This window comes from Ursus americanus, chromosome 10 (assembly GCF_024610735.1).
Source record: "Ursus americanus isolate L20-20 chromosome 10, mUrsAme1.1.p, whole genome shotgun sequence".
NCBI classification, from domain to species: Eukaryota; Metazoa; Chordata; class Mammalia; order Carnivora; family Ursidae; genus Ursus; species Ursus americanus.
This window is the reverse complement of record NC_142136.1, coordinates 701,985-719,010: the sequence shown is the minus strand read 5'-3', so window position 1 is coordinate 719,010 and position 17,026 is coordinate 701,985. Positions and strand designations below refer to the sequence as shown.

At 55.0% G+C, this 17,026-nt stretch overlaps 1 protein-coding gene across 1 annotated transcript in view; it reads right to left on the bottom strand.

Moving 5' to 3' along the window:
• Positions 1 to 17,026, bottom strand: part of LOC123776734 (inactive ADP-ribosyltransferase ARH2) — an 18,722-nt gene extending 1,696 nt beyond the window's left edge. The window contains exons 1-6 of the mRNA XM_045772960.2: positions 16,659 to 17,026; positions 11,607 to 11,771; positions 6,323 to 6,448; positions 4,436 to 4,576; positions 1,985 to 2,112; positions 605 to 737 (exon numbers count right to left, since the gene is read on the bottom strand). Of these exons, the coding sequence (XP_045628916.2) occupies positions 605 to 737; positions 1,985 to 2,112; positions 4,436 to 4,576; positions 6,323 to 6,448; positions 11,607 to 11,771; positions 16,659 to 16,872 (907 nt within the window). The 5' untranslated portion in view covers positions 16,873 to 17,026. The remainder of the gene's footprint in view (positions 1 to 604; positions 738 to 1,984; positions 2,113 to 4,435; positions 4,577 to 6,322; positions 6,449 to 11,606; positions 11,772 to 16,658) is intronic.

The following is a 17,026-nucleotide window of genomic DNA, read 5'->3' as shown; positions in this document are numbered from 1 at the left end:
TTTGCACACCCTGACACGTCTGAGTGTGTGCAGATGCCCGTGCTGTCCTGGGGTCCGGGCGCTCGGGGAGACCACGTCTGCGGGGCAGTAATGGTGTCAGGACCCGAGGGGCTCTGATGCCCACGGAGACCCCGTGCTCAGCACGAGGTGGTGCTTGCCAGGAATCCCCTCATTTCACACCCGCGGGAGAGAGCAGGCACCGGGAGGCGGGGAAATCCCGCCTGCACAGCCGTGGGACAGTCACGGCCACTCCTGGAGGGCTCGAACCGGCGGCTGCCTGATGTAAGGTGCTACAGAGCTCTCTCTGGCTACACAGTCCACAGAACTGTGTGGGGCCCGTACCAGCAGGACCCCCACTCTTAGCCCAGCAGCCTTGAAGGAGAGGGACGCTCACCCCGGCTCCTGCAGATGCCGTTTTCTTATGAGCTCAGACTCAAATGGCCACTCGAGGCAGCACCCCGCCCAGAGAAGGACACACATCCAGGGGGGTCAGGAGGCCGGTCCTTTGACGCCTGCAGCCCTGGACATCCCAGGAGGGTGCTTTGGGGTGAGAAGAGGGTGCTGGTCGCCCGGAACCCAAGACCATTAAAGAAGGCGATCTCACCTCCGTGACACATGGCCCGGTGGCAGAGCTCCGTCCAGCTGTCCCCAGCTCCTAGGAGAGCATCGTAGGCAATCATGGGGGCATCGTGGCCCCGCCGGCCCCCTCGGCCTTCTGAGCTCCATTTTCGGTAGGCCTGAAGGAAGAGCCGGGGGTCAGGGTCATGCATGACAGTCAAGCCAGTGTCAGCTGGAGCACATGCTTCCTGGATTCGTCCAGGGCCCTGCTGTCCACGTACTCGCTGCGCACTTGTGGAGCACCGTCTGTGTGCCAGGTCCTGCCCCAGGGCTGGGGGTGACCGTGCACAGGAAAGAGCCACTTCTTATGGCTCCTATGGAGGCAGACATTCCAAAGACAAACAATCCTGACCACATGTTGGGGTAGCCGCCAAGTCTACAGTGATAGAGCCCATGCAACCCTCGTCTGAGCAGAGCATGGGGCAGCGGGTGCCAAGGCCCTAACGCAGGGCTGGGTGGTGGTTCCAAATGAAGCCCGGCGGGTGCGCCATGAGCGGGAAGGCTGGAGAGAGCTGGGAATGGGCAGGGGTCGCGAGGTGGAGACTGGCTGGTCACACCCCTGTGCCCTGGCCACAGATTCAGTGCTGGTTGGGGCAGTAGCACCACCACCTGCAGGACCGCACATGGGGGCCTTCCTGCATCCGGGGAGGGGGGGCATGGGGGGCACACAGAGGGCCGGTAGGGAGCACCTGAGGAGGAAGGGTGGGTCTCCCCCTCCCCCTCCCCTTGCACCCTCCTGACACCTGGAATGCAGACGTGCTGGCCGGAGCTGGAGCAGCCAGCTTGGACGACAGTGGTGCCCTCAGAAGGCAGAGGAGCCACACAGAAGTGTCCTCAGCTCCTCACTGCAAGGGACTTCCCACTCTGCTTTGGGATCCGTGGACCTATGGGTAATAAGTGTCTATCTTGGCTAAGCCACGCTGACTCAGTGTTTTCCCTTGTGCTACCAAACCCGATGCTGACAACGTCAGCCAGTTAGGGGTTGTCTCAGCACAAGGAAGGGTGACGGTGTGCATGACCTCATGCATCGTGTACACTTTTAAGTCCCAGTGCCTAGAAAAAGTGAAGTGGAATAGAACATCTTTAACAACCATATTTTCAAATTATTTAGCACATACCACGCTTTTAATGAGAGAAAACAGAAAAATAAAAAGTTTTATCTGTTTCAAACATGCTTCCTCCAGGAAGGTTTCCACCCCCACCCCCACAGCTGCTCCAGGCCCCTTGTTGCTGTGGGGGGAGCCCCCCAGGCCAGGCTCTAAATGCGGCAGAAACACAGCCCCACTGCCGCGGCTCCTCAGCGGGACCCTGGGCAGTGAGGCCCAGACAACTCCTGTCCCCACCCCTCAGATGTGGGAAGACTTACCTTGTCCCTCTCCTCTGCATCATAGCGGTCGGGGAAGGTGGCTTTGTTTCCCGTGTCTTCGCTGATCTTTCTCTCCTCCAAGTAAAACTGCCATTTAGCTTCAAAGTAAAACCAGTGCTCCTGGTATTCTAAACATAAAGAATAGGGTGGGCTGCACACGAGGGCCACCAGCTGGGGCGTGGGGGCAGCGGGTGTCGCGCGGGCAGGAGCAGGAGGTGGAGGGCTGAGCCCCACCGCGGCGACGGCTCTGCGGCTCGGCAATGCTTGTGTCTGCACCTACTTTGAAACCATAGTGAGGAAGGTGGAGATGGGGGACAAAGTGACCCCAAGCCTTGCTTGACTCTGTTCCAAAGCCCAGGTGGGATTGCAGTCCTTCCAAGAGCATCCTCTTGAAAATTCCAAGCTGTATCCCTTCCCTGATGCAACCCAGCCTGGCAGGAGACGTTCCTTTACTCCCGGCTGACCGCCCAGTGCACAACCCTTACTCCTGACCAACTACCTGACGCCCAAGCCCCAGAGGTGTTGAAAGGACTTGCAAAATCACAGGGTGACGAGGACGTTCATGGCAGCAGCTACGCGGGTGCCGATATGGGGGCACGAGCCCCTGGGTGTCCCTCTGGCGGGCAGCTGGGCCGGCACACTGTGGCAGCCTCCTTGCCAGGATGAGGGAAGCTCCTGGCCCATGAGGCACAGCCACTGCTCTGGAGAGAGGGGACGGCTCGGGGGCTGGAGAAAGGCCCCGAGACAGGTCTTGGGGTGGGGCTCCAGGTCCTGAGGGAACCGCAGGGCCCTGGAAAAGCTGGCCCGAGTCTGCTTTACAAAACTAAAAGTAAAGCCGACCTAAGGTTGAGGCAAGATGACAGGGTCAGACGGGAAGTCCCAGCTGCCCCGCAGGGACGAGGGCTGGGCCTGCGTGTGGTCACCTCTGCCCTGGCCATTGGGCAGCCGACTCTAGGAACAGAAGTCCAGGCAGGAAAGCAGGGAACTGATTTTCCGTTGTCTCTACTGCCAATGGGCGTTGTCCCCACTAAGCAGAAGGCCCTGGAAGAATCGAACATGATTTTCTCTGGATAATTTTGGGTTTCTGTTAAAAAGGGTATGTGTCATAGGAGGTCATAAAACTCTAGGTTGAACACATTTAAAATCAAAGAACAAAGTGTCAAATTTTCTGACCAATGCCTGTCCTCCCCATTACCGTCCAGGAGCATCCCCGATGGCTGCTCTGTGAGAAATCCTGGGGGAGGCCAGTGCTCTGGGGGCCGTCCCTGACACAGCGTGAACGCAGTCACTGCATGGCCCACACTCGGCCTTGCTGACCTGTCTCTCCCAGGTGGGAGGAGGTAACCACAGACAGCCTCGCCTGGTGCAGAGACCTCCGGGTAAGAGTGACTTAAGCCAGTTGAAAAGAAGGCCAGCGTGGAGCTCTGTTCTATAATTAAGTTTATAGGGGGACACTTCAGTTCATGGTGGACACAAGGTTCTCTGCTTCCCATCGGAACGGGGCCCGGTGGATAAGAGTTTCCCAGCACTACAAGCTGGCAGAGGTCTCCTTGTCAAGTTGTTCTGGAAGCTTCTCCAAGATATTTAGAATGAGTCCCCACTCGTCGGAGGGTGACAGTGACTCATGGGTTTCCTGTCTCAAGACCTCAGCCTCGGGCTGCCCAGAAAACCAACAACTTTGCTCCTACACGCACCCTCAGCTCCCTCTGCCCCGGGACAAACATGGCAACTCATGCCAGAAATCCTCCTGGACACCTTCAGAACATCTGCATGCAGCTCCCGTCTTCCTAGAGGGAGAGAACCCTGCGGAGGGTCGGCGGCCCAAGGAGAAGCCGTGGGCTTCCTAGTCCTGCACCTGCTTCTCGCCTCTGGTCCGCCAGGTCACCACCACTCGCCCAACTGCCAGCAACACCACAGTCCCCTAGGACCTCTGCCGGACAAGCTGATGGACACCCCACTGGTGGCCAGGAGGGTGTGTATCCTTTGACAGTGGATTTGGGGTAACTGAGGACAGACAGACATTCCTGGGTATAGATGTCACCAGTGGGCACGGATGCCCATCTGACCTTGGTGGCAGCAGACTTCGAGTCAGGCAATCCGCAAGGTGGAGGAGTAGTGCAGACGTCAGTGTGGGTGTCCCTCGTCCCTCTCCGGGGAGTGGGCTACTTAAAGACCATCGAACTGGAGTGCACACTCCTTTCGTCTCTCCGCTGCCATCAGACAGCAGGAGGCCCGGGCTTGGGGTGCAGCGGCTTGCACTGCACCAGGTCTCCTGGCCACTGGGGTCCCCCTGGGCAGGTGCTGCCCTCTGCCAGGGGTGCCTTGGGCCCTTGGTTTCACTGTGGGGCAAATAAACCTCAAGCTGTCTGGGAACCTGGTCTGTCCAAATGCACTCTGAGTTTGAATCAGACAAGCCCGTTCAAGTGTGATAGGAGGGGAGGCCAGGCTCACCTGCCAGGTGCCGGATGGTCTTCTTACAGTACTCCTCAGCCAGCGGGACCGTCCGCATCATGTCCCTGCCCCACTGTTCCAGCGGCTTTCCTTGTGCAGCGTACGATGCAAACAGGGCCGTGCACAGGGACCCGAGGAAGCCTGCAGGGCAGGGCAGAACAGGAGAACGACAATGGCATCTGGGCCACGCCGGCTCTGAGCTCAGCGTGCTGGGCCGTGGCTCTGTGCACGCTGGACTTGTTTCCTGCACAAAGGGGTGCCACACCCCCAGCAAGGGCTGTCGTGGGGGCAGACGGTCCTCAGCACAGAGGAGTGCCCACCAGGCCAGCCCGAGACTCACAGAGACTGCAACCACACGGGAAAAGGCACGGCCATCTCCAGAGATGCTCTCGGTGGCTCACTGGCCACTCTGGAAGGCATCGCTACGGGCTGAAAGTGAGTGTCCCTTTCTCAGACCCATTACCGTTTGGACCACCTGCCATCGCCTGCCCCCTCTTGGGGGGTATCCAGCGCTGAGGACGTGCACAGGTTAATATGACCGCGATGCTTGCTGCCAGTGGTGTCTGGAACACTGGACAGGGCCCAACATGCCTTCCCCGGTGTGGCCCGCAGACCATCAAACCCTCAGTGTCCCTCAGTGTTTCATCAGATCTTCCGTTAGAAACAAATTGTGTGAAACATTTCTTTAATAATAGGGGGCACTATATCAGCCAATGTTCTAGAGGTTTGGGTTCTGGACCCCGAGTCTCGTGCTCCCCATATTGTCTCCAGACACTCGGCACCGTCACGGTTGGAGGTTCCTGTGTTTAGTCCGCCTCTAGCTGAACTGCTAGCAGCAGGTGCACAGCACGGAGTCCCCCCAGCCAGCTGAGATGCCGCCAGCTGCCCAAATTCTCTGCCTTTCACACAGACTTAAGGGTCTAAAGAACACCCACAAGGGTGTTGCCAGGAGGGCACAGTGTGGCTGCATCAGTTACAGGGGACATTGAAAGTGGCCTTGAGGGGATGCCTGGGTGGCTCAGTTGTTAAGCATCTGCCTTCAGCTCAGGTCATGATCTCAGGATCCTGGGATCGAGCCCTGTGTTGGGCTCCCTGCTCAGTGGGGAGTCTGCTTCTCTTTCTGCCTGCCACTCCCCCTGCTCGTGCTCTCTCTCTCAAATAAATAAATAAAATCTTAAAGTGGCCTTGAAAGAGAGAACAGTCTTGGGACAGTGGCTGGCCATCTGCGGACTCACAGGGGTGTGGGAGGGCGTGTTACCCACCTTGCCATGATGCAAGGGTGGTTACAGGTTTCTTTTTAAACTTAGGAGCCGACTGCCCTTCTAGGTCATGACCCATGGTCAGGTGCTGGGGCCCCGCCTGTGTGATGGACGTGCAGCGGGGAACCCTGGGGCGTGGCTGGTGCCACTGCCCCCAGGAGCACGAGCCAAGGGGCCCATTGTTCCCCCCACTGTCTGCTCATGAACAAGGAGGCCTGGCTCCAGCGCCACAGTCTTCCCTGTGACAGGTGGGGAAACAGGCACGGGCGGTGAAGTGAAGCTCACGTGGCCCGTGAGTATTGGTCTGGTTCAGGCCCCCACGTGGGCGCAGCATGTGGCAGCAGATGATGCCCAACACATGAGATATAAATGCGGATGCCCGTGACGTCACCCCGGAGCCTAGCCTAATTCAGATAACTGGTGCTTTCTTTCGTCCTGGCGCAAACGGCACTGCACCTGCTGGGGATGCTTCCTTCTCCAGCATCACTGTGGTCAATGCCAAGCCTGCTTCTAGATTGAAAACAGAGCGGAAGCAGAACTGAAGATGGAAAAGCCCAAGTCCGCCCACAGGTAGACGACCCACACGGTGGGTCTGGTTTCTGCGCGGGCGTCGCTCGCGCAGCCTCACCTGTGGGGTGGTTGTGGGTCATCCTGCCGCACTCGACACTGACTTCCACCAGCGTCTCCAGGCGCTCCGGCTTCCAGTACCGCATGCCGATGCACATGGCTTTGGTGGCGGCTCCAAACCCAGAGCCTACATGGAACACAGAACACCCAGTTTCAGATGTTGGCTCCAATGGCCCCACCTCTGGCCACCAAACTCTCACGAATAACCCGAAAGTGCAAACACGTCCATGTCATGTTTATCGCAGTGTCATTTAAGTGAGTGAAAAATCGTCAGATGACCCAAATGCCCAACAGAATGAAGTAAGTAAACTGCAAAGCCTCCAGGCACTGGGATTTTACTTTGGCAGGAAACACGGGATTGTTGATGGCTTGGGAGGTGCTCAAAACGTGCTCCCCCAGGAAAACGTGGCACACAGAGCTGCAGACCCAGCATGCTTTAACCAGATGCATTCTCTCTCTTTGAAGAGAGTTTCACGGACTTGTGGCTGTGGCACAGCCAGCTGCACGGGTCTCGGTCCCCGCCGGTAAGCTGCAGCGCGGCCTCCTGGATAAAGGTGGTGGGCCTGCCCGCCAGTCGCTCCGAAGGGTTCCAGGCACCCTCCAGGTCTGGCGCCACAGGCCCATAGGCCTTTCCTGGCGTTGTGTGCGCATGGAGTCATGCGGAATGTACTCCTTCCTGCCTAGCGTCTTCCACCCACGGTGACCACGTCGAGATGCCCCTGGGGCTGTCCTGCCAAAGGATTGACTTCTCCTCCCGCTGGGCGTACTGCGCAGTGCGGAGGGGCTGCCGCTCTGTCCGCCCACCTGCGGACAGATGCCTGGGCTGTTCCCAGTTGGGGGTGGGGGGTGATGGTGACAAATAACAGCACCGTGAACACTCCTAACCAAATCTTCGTACAGACACATGCCTTCCTTTCTCTCGGGAGACTCCTCGGACCACAGCGCTTAGCTCCTCCGACACATGAGTGCTCACCTGGGAAGGAGCTGCCAGACCGGCTTCCCAAGTGGCCGTGCTGCTCTACGTTCTGCTGGCGGCTCCTCTGCGCCCTGGATGCTCTTCGCAGGCTCTCCACTTCAGCGTGCTCGGCGCTGTCTCCCTGCGAGTTTAACACGCGTTTCCGAGAAACTACTGGTGCCGACCATGATTTCATGTGCTTTTTGGCCACCCCCGTCTCTTCCTTGGGGATTTGCTAGCTCAAATATCTCTCTTTTTTGTTTTGGGTTGCTTGTTTTCTTATCATGTTCTACGAGTTCTGAGTATTTATCAGATGTGTGCTTTGCAAATATTTTCTCCCAATCTGTAGTTTGCTGTGTTATTGTTTCAACAGTCTTCTGGGAACAGGATGAATTTGGGGAGCAGGTGTGCCCCTCAGTCCCTGGGATAGTCGTGTACGACTGGTTCTCTTTCTTCTTTAACTGGTTGGTAGAATTCCCCAGCGAGGCCATTTCTTTCATAGATACAGTGCTATTTACGTGATCTGTTTTTTCTCGAGTGACCTTTGGTAGCTTGTGTCCCTCGAGGAACTTGTCCATTTCGTCTAAGTCCTTAAATGTATTGGAACAAATTTTTAATAACATTCCCTTATTTCTCTCAGAATGTGCAGAGAGGTCGCCTCTCTCACTGGGCGCTGCTACTTTGGGTCGTCCCCTTTTGTCCGGATCAGTCCGGCTCCAGGTTCAACAACATCTTCATCTTCGTAAAGAATCAGCATTTGGTTGCGTCCATTTTCTCTATTTCTCTGTTTTCTGTGGCACTGATTTCCACTCTGATCTGCAGGGTTTAGCTTTCCCTTTGTTCTCCACTTTCTCACCGTGAATACTGAGGCCTTAACCTTGAACTCTGACGCCGGGGTGGGTGTGTCTATTTCTCTTGCTGTTCTACGTCGTTGTTAGTACACAGATGCTTGGGTTTGCCGTGTCTTCCCAGTGAATGGGTGCATTGTCATGATGGAATTGCCTTCTTTTCCCCTGGCAACGGTCTTTGCTCCAAAACTTGCTTTTTGTGAAACAGAGCCACACCAGCTTTCTTCTGCCTGCTGTTCACATGGTGAACCTTTCTTCTCCCTAACCCACCTGTGCCTTCATGTGTAAAGTGCATTTCCTGTGAGCGGCCTGGAGCTAGGACTTGCTTCTTCCTCCCAGCTGAGCCCCTGCCATTTACTTGGAGTCTTTAGACCATTTATATTTGATGTGATTATTGATGTGATCTGGGTCAAGTCTGTCATCCTGTTCTTTGCTTCCTTTTCTCTCTTGTCTGCCTATTTTGGGTTGAACATTACTGAGCAGTGAGATCAGCTGCCAGTCCCACCATGTAAAGGGCAGCGCCCGCCACCACAGGGAGGAGCCCTCAGACCTCGGCCAGCTTCTCTGGTCTGGAGTTGCCCAGGAGGACAAAACACAGGGACACGAGGTTGGCGCTTTCCTTTCTGGAATGAGAAGACGCAGGGAGACCTGCATTGGTAGCAAGCTCTGGTCTCCCATGGCGGTGGGTCCCTCCTAAAGCCGAGGTGGGGTTCGTGCTGCAGGGGAGACCCGTTCTCTCCCCGTGGGCCAGCTGCACTGGCAGGGTTGGTTAGGGCCGTGAGATGCTCAGTTTAAGCAGTTCAGGGAATTCACTGCATACCTAGAATAGGGAAAGGTTTCCCCTAATGAGGTGGAGAAATCCAAGGCCGAGGGACAGCCTCACACCCGGTCCCCCCAGATGGGAGCATTCTGGGCTGGGACACAGGTCACTTGTGGAGGCTTCTCCAACAAATATTTCCAAATGATTCCACTTTCTCTATGGTTTGCTTATTAGTTATAACTATTTTGTGATGTTAGTAGTTGCTGTGGGGCTGAGTACCCGCCTCTAACTTACCACAGCCCGCCTCATGCCTCGGACAAGCACCGTGTGGCCGCTCGCTTCCACCCTCCCCAGCCAGCCTCAACCACACTGTGTCCAACTCCTGCTCACGAGCGCTTTATAAACCCGCAGTACCTGACTAGTTTTTGAAGTCAGTGCTCCTTTAAAGAGATTTCAATAAGAAGTTACAAATTCTTCCCTATTTACTCATGTGATGATGATTTCCATCGAAGTTCTTTTTGTGTGGATTCCATTCTGTGTTAGGTTCCTTCTGCCCAAATGATGGTCTGTCCCTTAGCCTTTCTCACAGCGTGACTGCTGGTGATGAAGTCTTTAGCTTTTGTTTGCCTGGAAAAGGCTATTTGGCCATCGTTTCTGTAGGATGCTGTTCTAGGAGTACAACTCCAGGGTGAAGTGTTTTCCTTCTGTGCCTGCGTCACGCTGCTTCCGACAAGAGACCCGCACCCTCCTCGCTGTGCTGTCAGCACATAGCGCGCTTTTCGCCTTATTATCAGTTGTGAGCAATTTGCCGCGTGCCATAGTGTAGTGTTCTCCGTGTTTCTTGTGCTCGATAGTTACTGAGTTTCTTCAATCTGTGGGTTTACAATTTTCATTAAATTTAGAGAGATTTTGGCCCCCATTTCTTTTTTTCCTTTGGTTTTATTAGAATTCAATTTAGTTAACATATGATGTATTATTAGTTTCAGAGGTAGAGGTCAGTGGTTTATCAGTTGCATACAACACCCCGTGCTCACTCCATCACGTCCCCTCCTTAATGCCCATCCCCCAGTTACCCCATCCCCCACCCTCCTCCCTCCAGCAGCCCTCAGTTTGTTTCCAGGAGTCCAGAGTCTCTCATGGTTTGTCTCCCTCTCCGATTTCATCTTGTTTTATTTTTCTTCTCTTCCCCTATGAGCCTCTGTTTTGTTTTGTTAAATTCCACATATGAGTGAGATCATATGATAACTGTCTTTCTCTGACCGACTTATTTCGCTCAGCATAGTACCCTCTAGTTCCATCCACATCGTTGCAAGTACAAGATTTCATTCTTTCTGATGGCTGAGTACTAGTCCGTTGTACGTATGAACCACATCTCCTTTATCCATTCATGTGTCGATGGGCATCTGAGCTCTTTCCACAGTTTGGCTAGTGTGGACGTGGCTGCTGTGAACACTGGGGTGCAGGGGCCCCTTCGGATCACTATATTACTGTATCTTTGGGGTAAATACCCAGTAGTGCAATTGCTGGGTCGTAGGGTAACTCTATTTTTAACTTTTTGAGGACCCTCCCTACTGTTTTCCAGAGCGGCTGCACCAGCTTGCATTCCCACCAACAGTGGAAGAGGGTCCCCTGTCTCCACAACCTCACCAACACCTGTTGTTTCATGTCTTGTTGATTTTAGCCGTTCTGACTGGTGTGAGGTGGTGTCTCATTGTGGTTTTGATGTGTGTTTCCCGGATGCCGAGAGATGTGGAGCATCTTTTCATGTGTCTGTTGGCCGTTGTATGTCTTCTTTGGAGAAGTGTCTGTTCGTGACTTCTGAGATTTTGGCTGCTAGTTCTTCAAATCATTTCTTTGTTGCCCTCGCTCTGTCAGGGACCCTTTCACAGGCACATGAGGTCGCTGTGAGTCGTCTATGGCTCACTAGTGCTCTTTTCATATTTTTGGATGCTTTTTTCTCTACATGTCTGGTTCTGGGTTGTTTCTCTTGCTATGCCTTCAGACTCACTGTTTTTCTTCTAAAATGTCTAATCTGCTGTTAATCTCAGCCAATGCATTTAGAAACTCAGACATTATAGTGTTTTTTCTGGAAATGTGATTTAGGTTCTTTTTATACATCCACGTCCTTACTTAACTCTTTCAGCCTTTGGCATACATACTATTTTATACCTGGTTGATGACTCTAACATCTGCATCAGGATTCATCGGTTTTGATTTATTGATTTTCCTCTTCATTATAGATTATATTGTCCGCTTCTTTTATGCCAAGTAACATGATTGGATGCCAACCTCAGTATAAACCCCAAGGGGGGTCCAACCTCAGTATAAACCCCAAGGGGCAAGTTCGTCCCCTATAAACCCAGAGGGATGGTCTGGGACCCCAGGAGCAGGTGCCCTGGAGGCAGAGACCCTGGCGATGTAAATATATCACCATAAACACATCAGAGCACCCTGGAGACAGACCTTTATGCTGCTAGTATATGTGTTCCTGACTTTTTGGCAAAATACAAACTTAAAGGGAAAGCAGTTGAAAGTATTCCTTAAGGGGAAGCCAGGATTGGTGTCGAACAGACGCCCGGGTGGCAGGTGCGGCACAAAGGAGCCCCCGCCAGTCCCTCTGTCGTGCAGACCTGCACCGCTGCGGGTTAGTGGGCGACACGCGGGTTAGTGTGCAGACTGCTGTCCAGCATGCGCTTTACGCGGAGGAGAAAGCACCCCTGACCCTTCTCGTTGAACGGTGTGTGCCAGGCGAGGAGGTAGTTGTCCGGCTTCAGCTGTGAGCAGCCTTCAAGGGTGGCTGGATCTGCCCAATGTTCCGGAAGCTTCTCAAGGACTTCCACGTAGCGTTTCACCATCTCCCGGTACAGGTCGTCCAGGCACCAGTAGTCTGGGGAGAGAGGAGTAGGACAAGGTCAGACTGAGCAGGAAGGGCGGCAGCCCCGTAAGCCCGCAGGGCAGCAGGGACAAGGCAGGGGGCAGTAAGCTTCCTGACCCCGTCGGTAGGAGAGGAGGAAGCTTTAGGGGACCCACCTCCCACGGTCCTGGCTCCCTAGAGACACGTCGCATGCACACAGCTCACTAGATTTTATGCAGAATTCAGATATTATAGTTTGTTGTGCTTCTCATTCTGGTTACACAGCAGAGTCTAGACAAAACCCACAGTCCTCATCTCCTGCTGACAGTTCTATCCACGGCGAGGACAAACTGGCCTGAAATCTGCCCGTCCCTTGGGCTTTCACAAACCCACATCTCCATACAGGAACCTGAACCTCTGCGCCTCCGTTGGCCTCTCCCTCCTGTGATGCAGCCTAGTGGACTCCCAGTTCGTCCCAAACTGCACCCAGTGTGTGACGGCGTTCTGGGGACAAGCGCATTCTCAAGTCCCTGGAGGATCAGGGATGTGGAGGGCAGAGGCGCTAACGCGCTGCCCTCCAGCTGTCTGGCGGGCATTGCCCCTCGCCGGTTGCAGGTGCCCCTGCCAACACCGTCAGTCCTGTCGTGTTGGGGTTCCGGGAAGGCTCGGTGGTTATGCGACTTGCCCGAGACCAGAGACTGTAAACGGAGTCCGACTGCAGGCCTGGGCGTTGCTGTCGTTAAATAAATGCGCAGTGTGGCGGGTGCAGGCCACGTAGCTCCAGACGGGGCCTCTGATTTGCCTTGTTCCATCAGAGAGCAGGGCCAGGTGGTGGAGGGACAGCTGGGCCAGTGGAGGGCGCCACTGTGACTTGTACAGCTACCAACAAACTCCTTCTGTACCCAAACTGTATTTCAGGCCTTCGGGCTGGCCTCAGGAGCCGGGATTGCCCCTCTTCTGCTTGGGGCACATACCCTAACTTTGGGGGGTGTGGGGGAGGGGAGGACGCTGGGAGGGAGCCCCCCTCTCGGCCACCCCAGGGCCAGGATCCCCTCATGGGGGTGAGGGAGACAGGCACACTGGCCAAGTCTCTCCCTGCTCCGGGATGAAAGCCGCCGTTCCTGCCGCCATCAGGGCCAGTGGGCCCTCTGGCCCTGGAGTTGGGGCTCTGGAGGCAGGACTTCGTCTTCAGTCCTTTTGTCCCCAACTGCACACGGCTGGTGCCGTGTGGGACGTGCCACGCATGGCCCAGATCTGAGTGGGGATGGAGAGCCCGTGGCCACACCCAGTGGCGGGAGGAGTGGGCTTTGCAGGGCACGCGGCTGTGGGGGCATCCTGCCTGTGGGTCACCAGCACCTCCCTTACAAACAGCCTTTCTTAACTCCATCTGGGGTGAGTGAGCCTGGCCTTTCCGGAGTCCCTCAAATAATTCGTTTTATTCTGGAATCACATCCTTCTAAAGGAAAAAAAAATAAACCTCCCTAAAAGCAAAGAAGATGTGGTCCATATATACAATGGAATATTACTCAGCTATCAAAAAAGAACGATTTCTCAACATTTGCTGCAACATGGATGGCACTGGAGGAGATAATGCTAAGTGAAATAAGTCAAGCAGAGAAAGACAACTATCATATGATTTCTCTCATCTATGGAACATAAGAACTAGAATGATCAGTAGGGGAAGAAAGGGATAAAGAAAGGGGGGTAATCAGAAGGGGGAATGAAACATGAGAGACTATGGACTATGAGAAACAAACTGAGGGCTACAGAGGGGAGGGGGGTGGGGGAATGGGATAGGCGGTGATGGGTAGTAAGGAGGGCACGTATTGCATGGTGCACTGGGTGTTATACACAAGTAATGAATCATCGAACTTTACATCGAAAACCGGGGATGTACTGTATGGTGACTAATATAATAAAAAAATAGTATTATTTGAAAAAAAAGAACTACAAAAAAAAAAAAAGCAAAATGGCAACAAACAGTCTTCAGTTTGTTTCAGGTTAGAATTCAAACTAGAAACAGCTTTTTCTAAAGCTGCAATGCCGTGGTTCCTCCACTTTGTGACGTGGCTTTTCAGCTCACTTTTCTCCGCCTTCCCATCCAGTCTCCCCTGAGACAGGGTGGCTCATGAAACCCCTGTATGTCTCCCAACCAATGTCACCATAAAGAAAAGGCACACCACCCATATCGAGGGGCTTCATAGTAAAAATGTCAACTTTTCAAAATGCTGTTGCCATCAGGGAGCCCGTGATGGAGGAAGAGAGAGGGGGAGTCTGGACGGCCTGGTCCGCTCACACGTGGGCCAGGCCCCACGTTCCCCTGCAGGTATGGACACGCCCATGGCACCTGCCGTAGTCCCTGGTGGCTCATGCCCCCACTGCTCCTGTCCGGCCACAGCAGCTGGAGTGGCTGACCATCAGACCAGGACACTTAGAAAGACAGGCAGTAACTATCTTGCCATGAGCCACCTTCCCTTAATAATTGATTACGTGCCCGCGCTGCCCCACTTGATCTCACTTAACCCTATGACGAAGGCATCATCGTCCCAAAGTGCAGGAGGGAAAGCCAGCTCAAGAGTTTCAGGGCCAGGGAGCGCCAGGCCCCAGGGCCCCCGAGGTGGAGCCCCCTTCCCATCCTTGGGTGATGGGCACAGGGCCACACGCACAAGGCAGCCTGTGGTAAGTGTGTGTAGTGAGCTCGCGGGGCACGCTATGGAGACTGGATTGCCCACCCGGCCTGTGGGGCACGGGACACGGCTTTGGGGGCCACTATCTGATCTCGCCCAATTCTGTACGTTCCAGAGACATGGCCCAAAGTAGGAGGTCACACAGGCTGTCCGTGACCCTGCATCTCCCTCACAACAGCAGGATCCCATCATCTCACAGCGCAGAACAGCAGGACGTACTTCAAAATGCCAACCTGTGGTCCCGCTTTGTGAAAGTCTGCGGGTCTTTGGGAGAAGTAGTGAAGAACCACTGTCCATTGGGGCCCTCGGAGTCCCTGCGTGGCCATGACTGCAGGTGGTCGGGACAGTGCTGAGAACCTTATGTGTTGGAAGCAAGTTATCTGGGTCCCGTCCCAGCTCAGACACTCACGTGGCTGTGGGGCACTGGGCAAGTTACCTGACCTCTCTGCGTCCGTTCCTCTGTCTGTAAAACTGTAATAATGATGTCAACCTTCAGGGTGATGTGAGGGTCAGATGATGACACATGTGGGACCAGAACATACCGGGCAGCACTTAGCGCCGCATCAGGGCTGGCGGTCCCTGTGAACGGGGCTCAGAGGCCCCTTTATAGGCCACAATTTGCTATTATTTAATAAAGATTTTACGTATGTATGTATGTATGTATTTATTTGTCAGAGACAGAGAGCACAGAGGGAGAGGGAGAAGCAGACTCCCCGCTGATCAGGGAGCCAAACATGGGGGTCAATCCCAGGGTCCTGGGATTGTGACCTGAGCCAGAGGCAGACCCTTCACTGGCTGAGCCACCCAGGAGCTCCCACAATTTGCTATTAATTGAAAAAAAAAGATCCAGCTGTTTGACAACTACATTTAAATAAAATTTCAACTTAGATTCTTAGTGACTTGAAAAAGATGCCTGCTTGAGTTTCTGGAGGCTCGAGTCAGGGGTGATCCTCAGAAGTGTCCCCTCAAGGCGGGCAGACCAGAGGATGCTGGGTGCACAGCCACCCCTGCGGCCGGAGGCGGGGGCACGTCTCTGCTGGGAAACAAGACCCCAAATACCCCCATCCTCTCACATGCACACATTTCACACTGGGGCAGATTATGTCCTATTTCTGTCAAGAGGGCTTAATCTAATCTCAGCACGTCACGGTCAGCTGGCCAGTGCAGGCACGCCGCGGACTCCGCCATTCACAAAAGAGACAAGGGCAGACACGGAGAGGACATGGAGAGACACCCGTGGAGGGAGCAAGGACCGGCTGTGCGCAGCCCGAATGAGGCCGGCTCTGCTGGCGGGGCGGGGGGGGAACGCGAAGTTCTCGGGCCGGCACCCCTGCTTCGGGTGAGTCTGAGCACACGAGAAACTGGAGATCCTCGATGGCACAGTTGTGCAGACTCAGGAAGGCGCCTCACCCCCCAGTGCGCTGTGGCGCTATCTTATCTCTTCTGGTGCCTCGGCCGTCGCCCGGGTTATTTTGGAATGGGCCACGGCGCGGTCGGCATTCCTGCAGGATGAGCACAGAGCTAAGCTGAGTGCGCCCGGGGCCCGGGCCCAGCCTCATTGCCTCACCGTCGCCCCCAACACTCGCTCTGCGGCCACATGCGGATGAGGCGCACAGGCTGTCAGCCTGAACCTTGTCGGGAACGGTGCATGACCCACCCGCGGCTTCCCTGAAAGTCGTGCCAACTCGCGATCCTGCCGCGCACCTGCTCCCCGAAGAGCACTTCCCCTCCCCGCCCCGTCCAGCCGAATTCACAGCATCTCCCCAGGACCTGTTCTGTTTACGCGGGTATCTGAATCCTGTTTTGGGAGGTGGCATTTTGACTCAAATTCGTTGGGATTTAGAATTAATCCCCAAACAATATTATCTTAATGGGGTCCAAATTTCAAACGGGCTTATTATTTTGTATTCTTTTGAAATAAAATCAGAGGGCTTACTATCTGCAGTGAAAAGTTGAACCCTCTCCCAAAACAGCCCCAAAGCGAGAAATTCAACTGGTTTAACTCCGGGAACACGGGGCTCAGCCTCGTGGACAGTTTACAGACACAAACCAAGAGTCACGATTCCAGAGGCTGACTGCAGACAGGCAGAGGGACACGACCCATAGGGGCCGCGAGCAGGGACACTGCTGGCTGGGAGGTCAGGGGTTGCCGTGGCAGAAATGCCAGGCACCTCCAGGGCTCGGGTGCCCAGCAGCGGGTGCTGGCGGCTGAGGGCGGGGGAGGGGGGCTTACCTGTGGTCAGGGCGCCGGCCGTCGTCAGGTGCATGATGGTGTTGTCACTCACCGGCCACGTCTCCGCGGAGAGCAGCAGGTGGTCCAGGTCCGTGCTCCTCTGCAGCCCCTCCTGGACCTTCCTGCCTGAGGCACTGCTGTCCCTGCGGGTGTTTCTGTGCCCGAGCGCGTCCCCCACAGCCCCCAGCAGCATCGCAGCCTTGAACTTCTCCATGTGGGAGTCCGCTCCTCTGGCCGCGCACAACCTTTGTGCTTCGCGGCAGCGGCCTTCAGTGCGCACCACTGACCTCTGTTTTGGTCATTGTGCGGCTGTCAGCAGCTCCCTGAGTGGCCAGGCACGCCTTTTCTGTCTCTGCAGGTGGCACCAA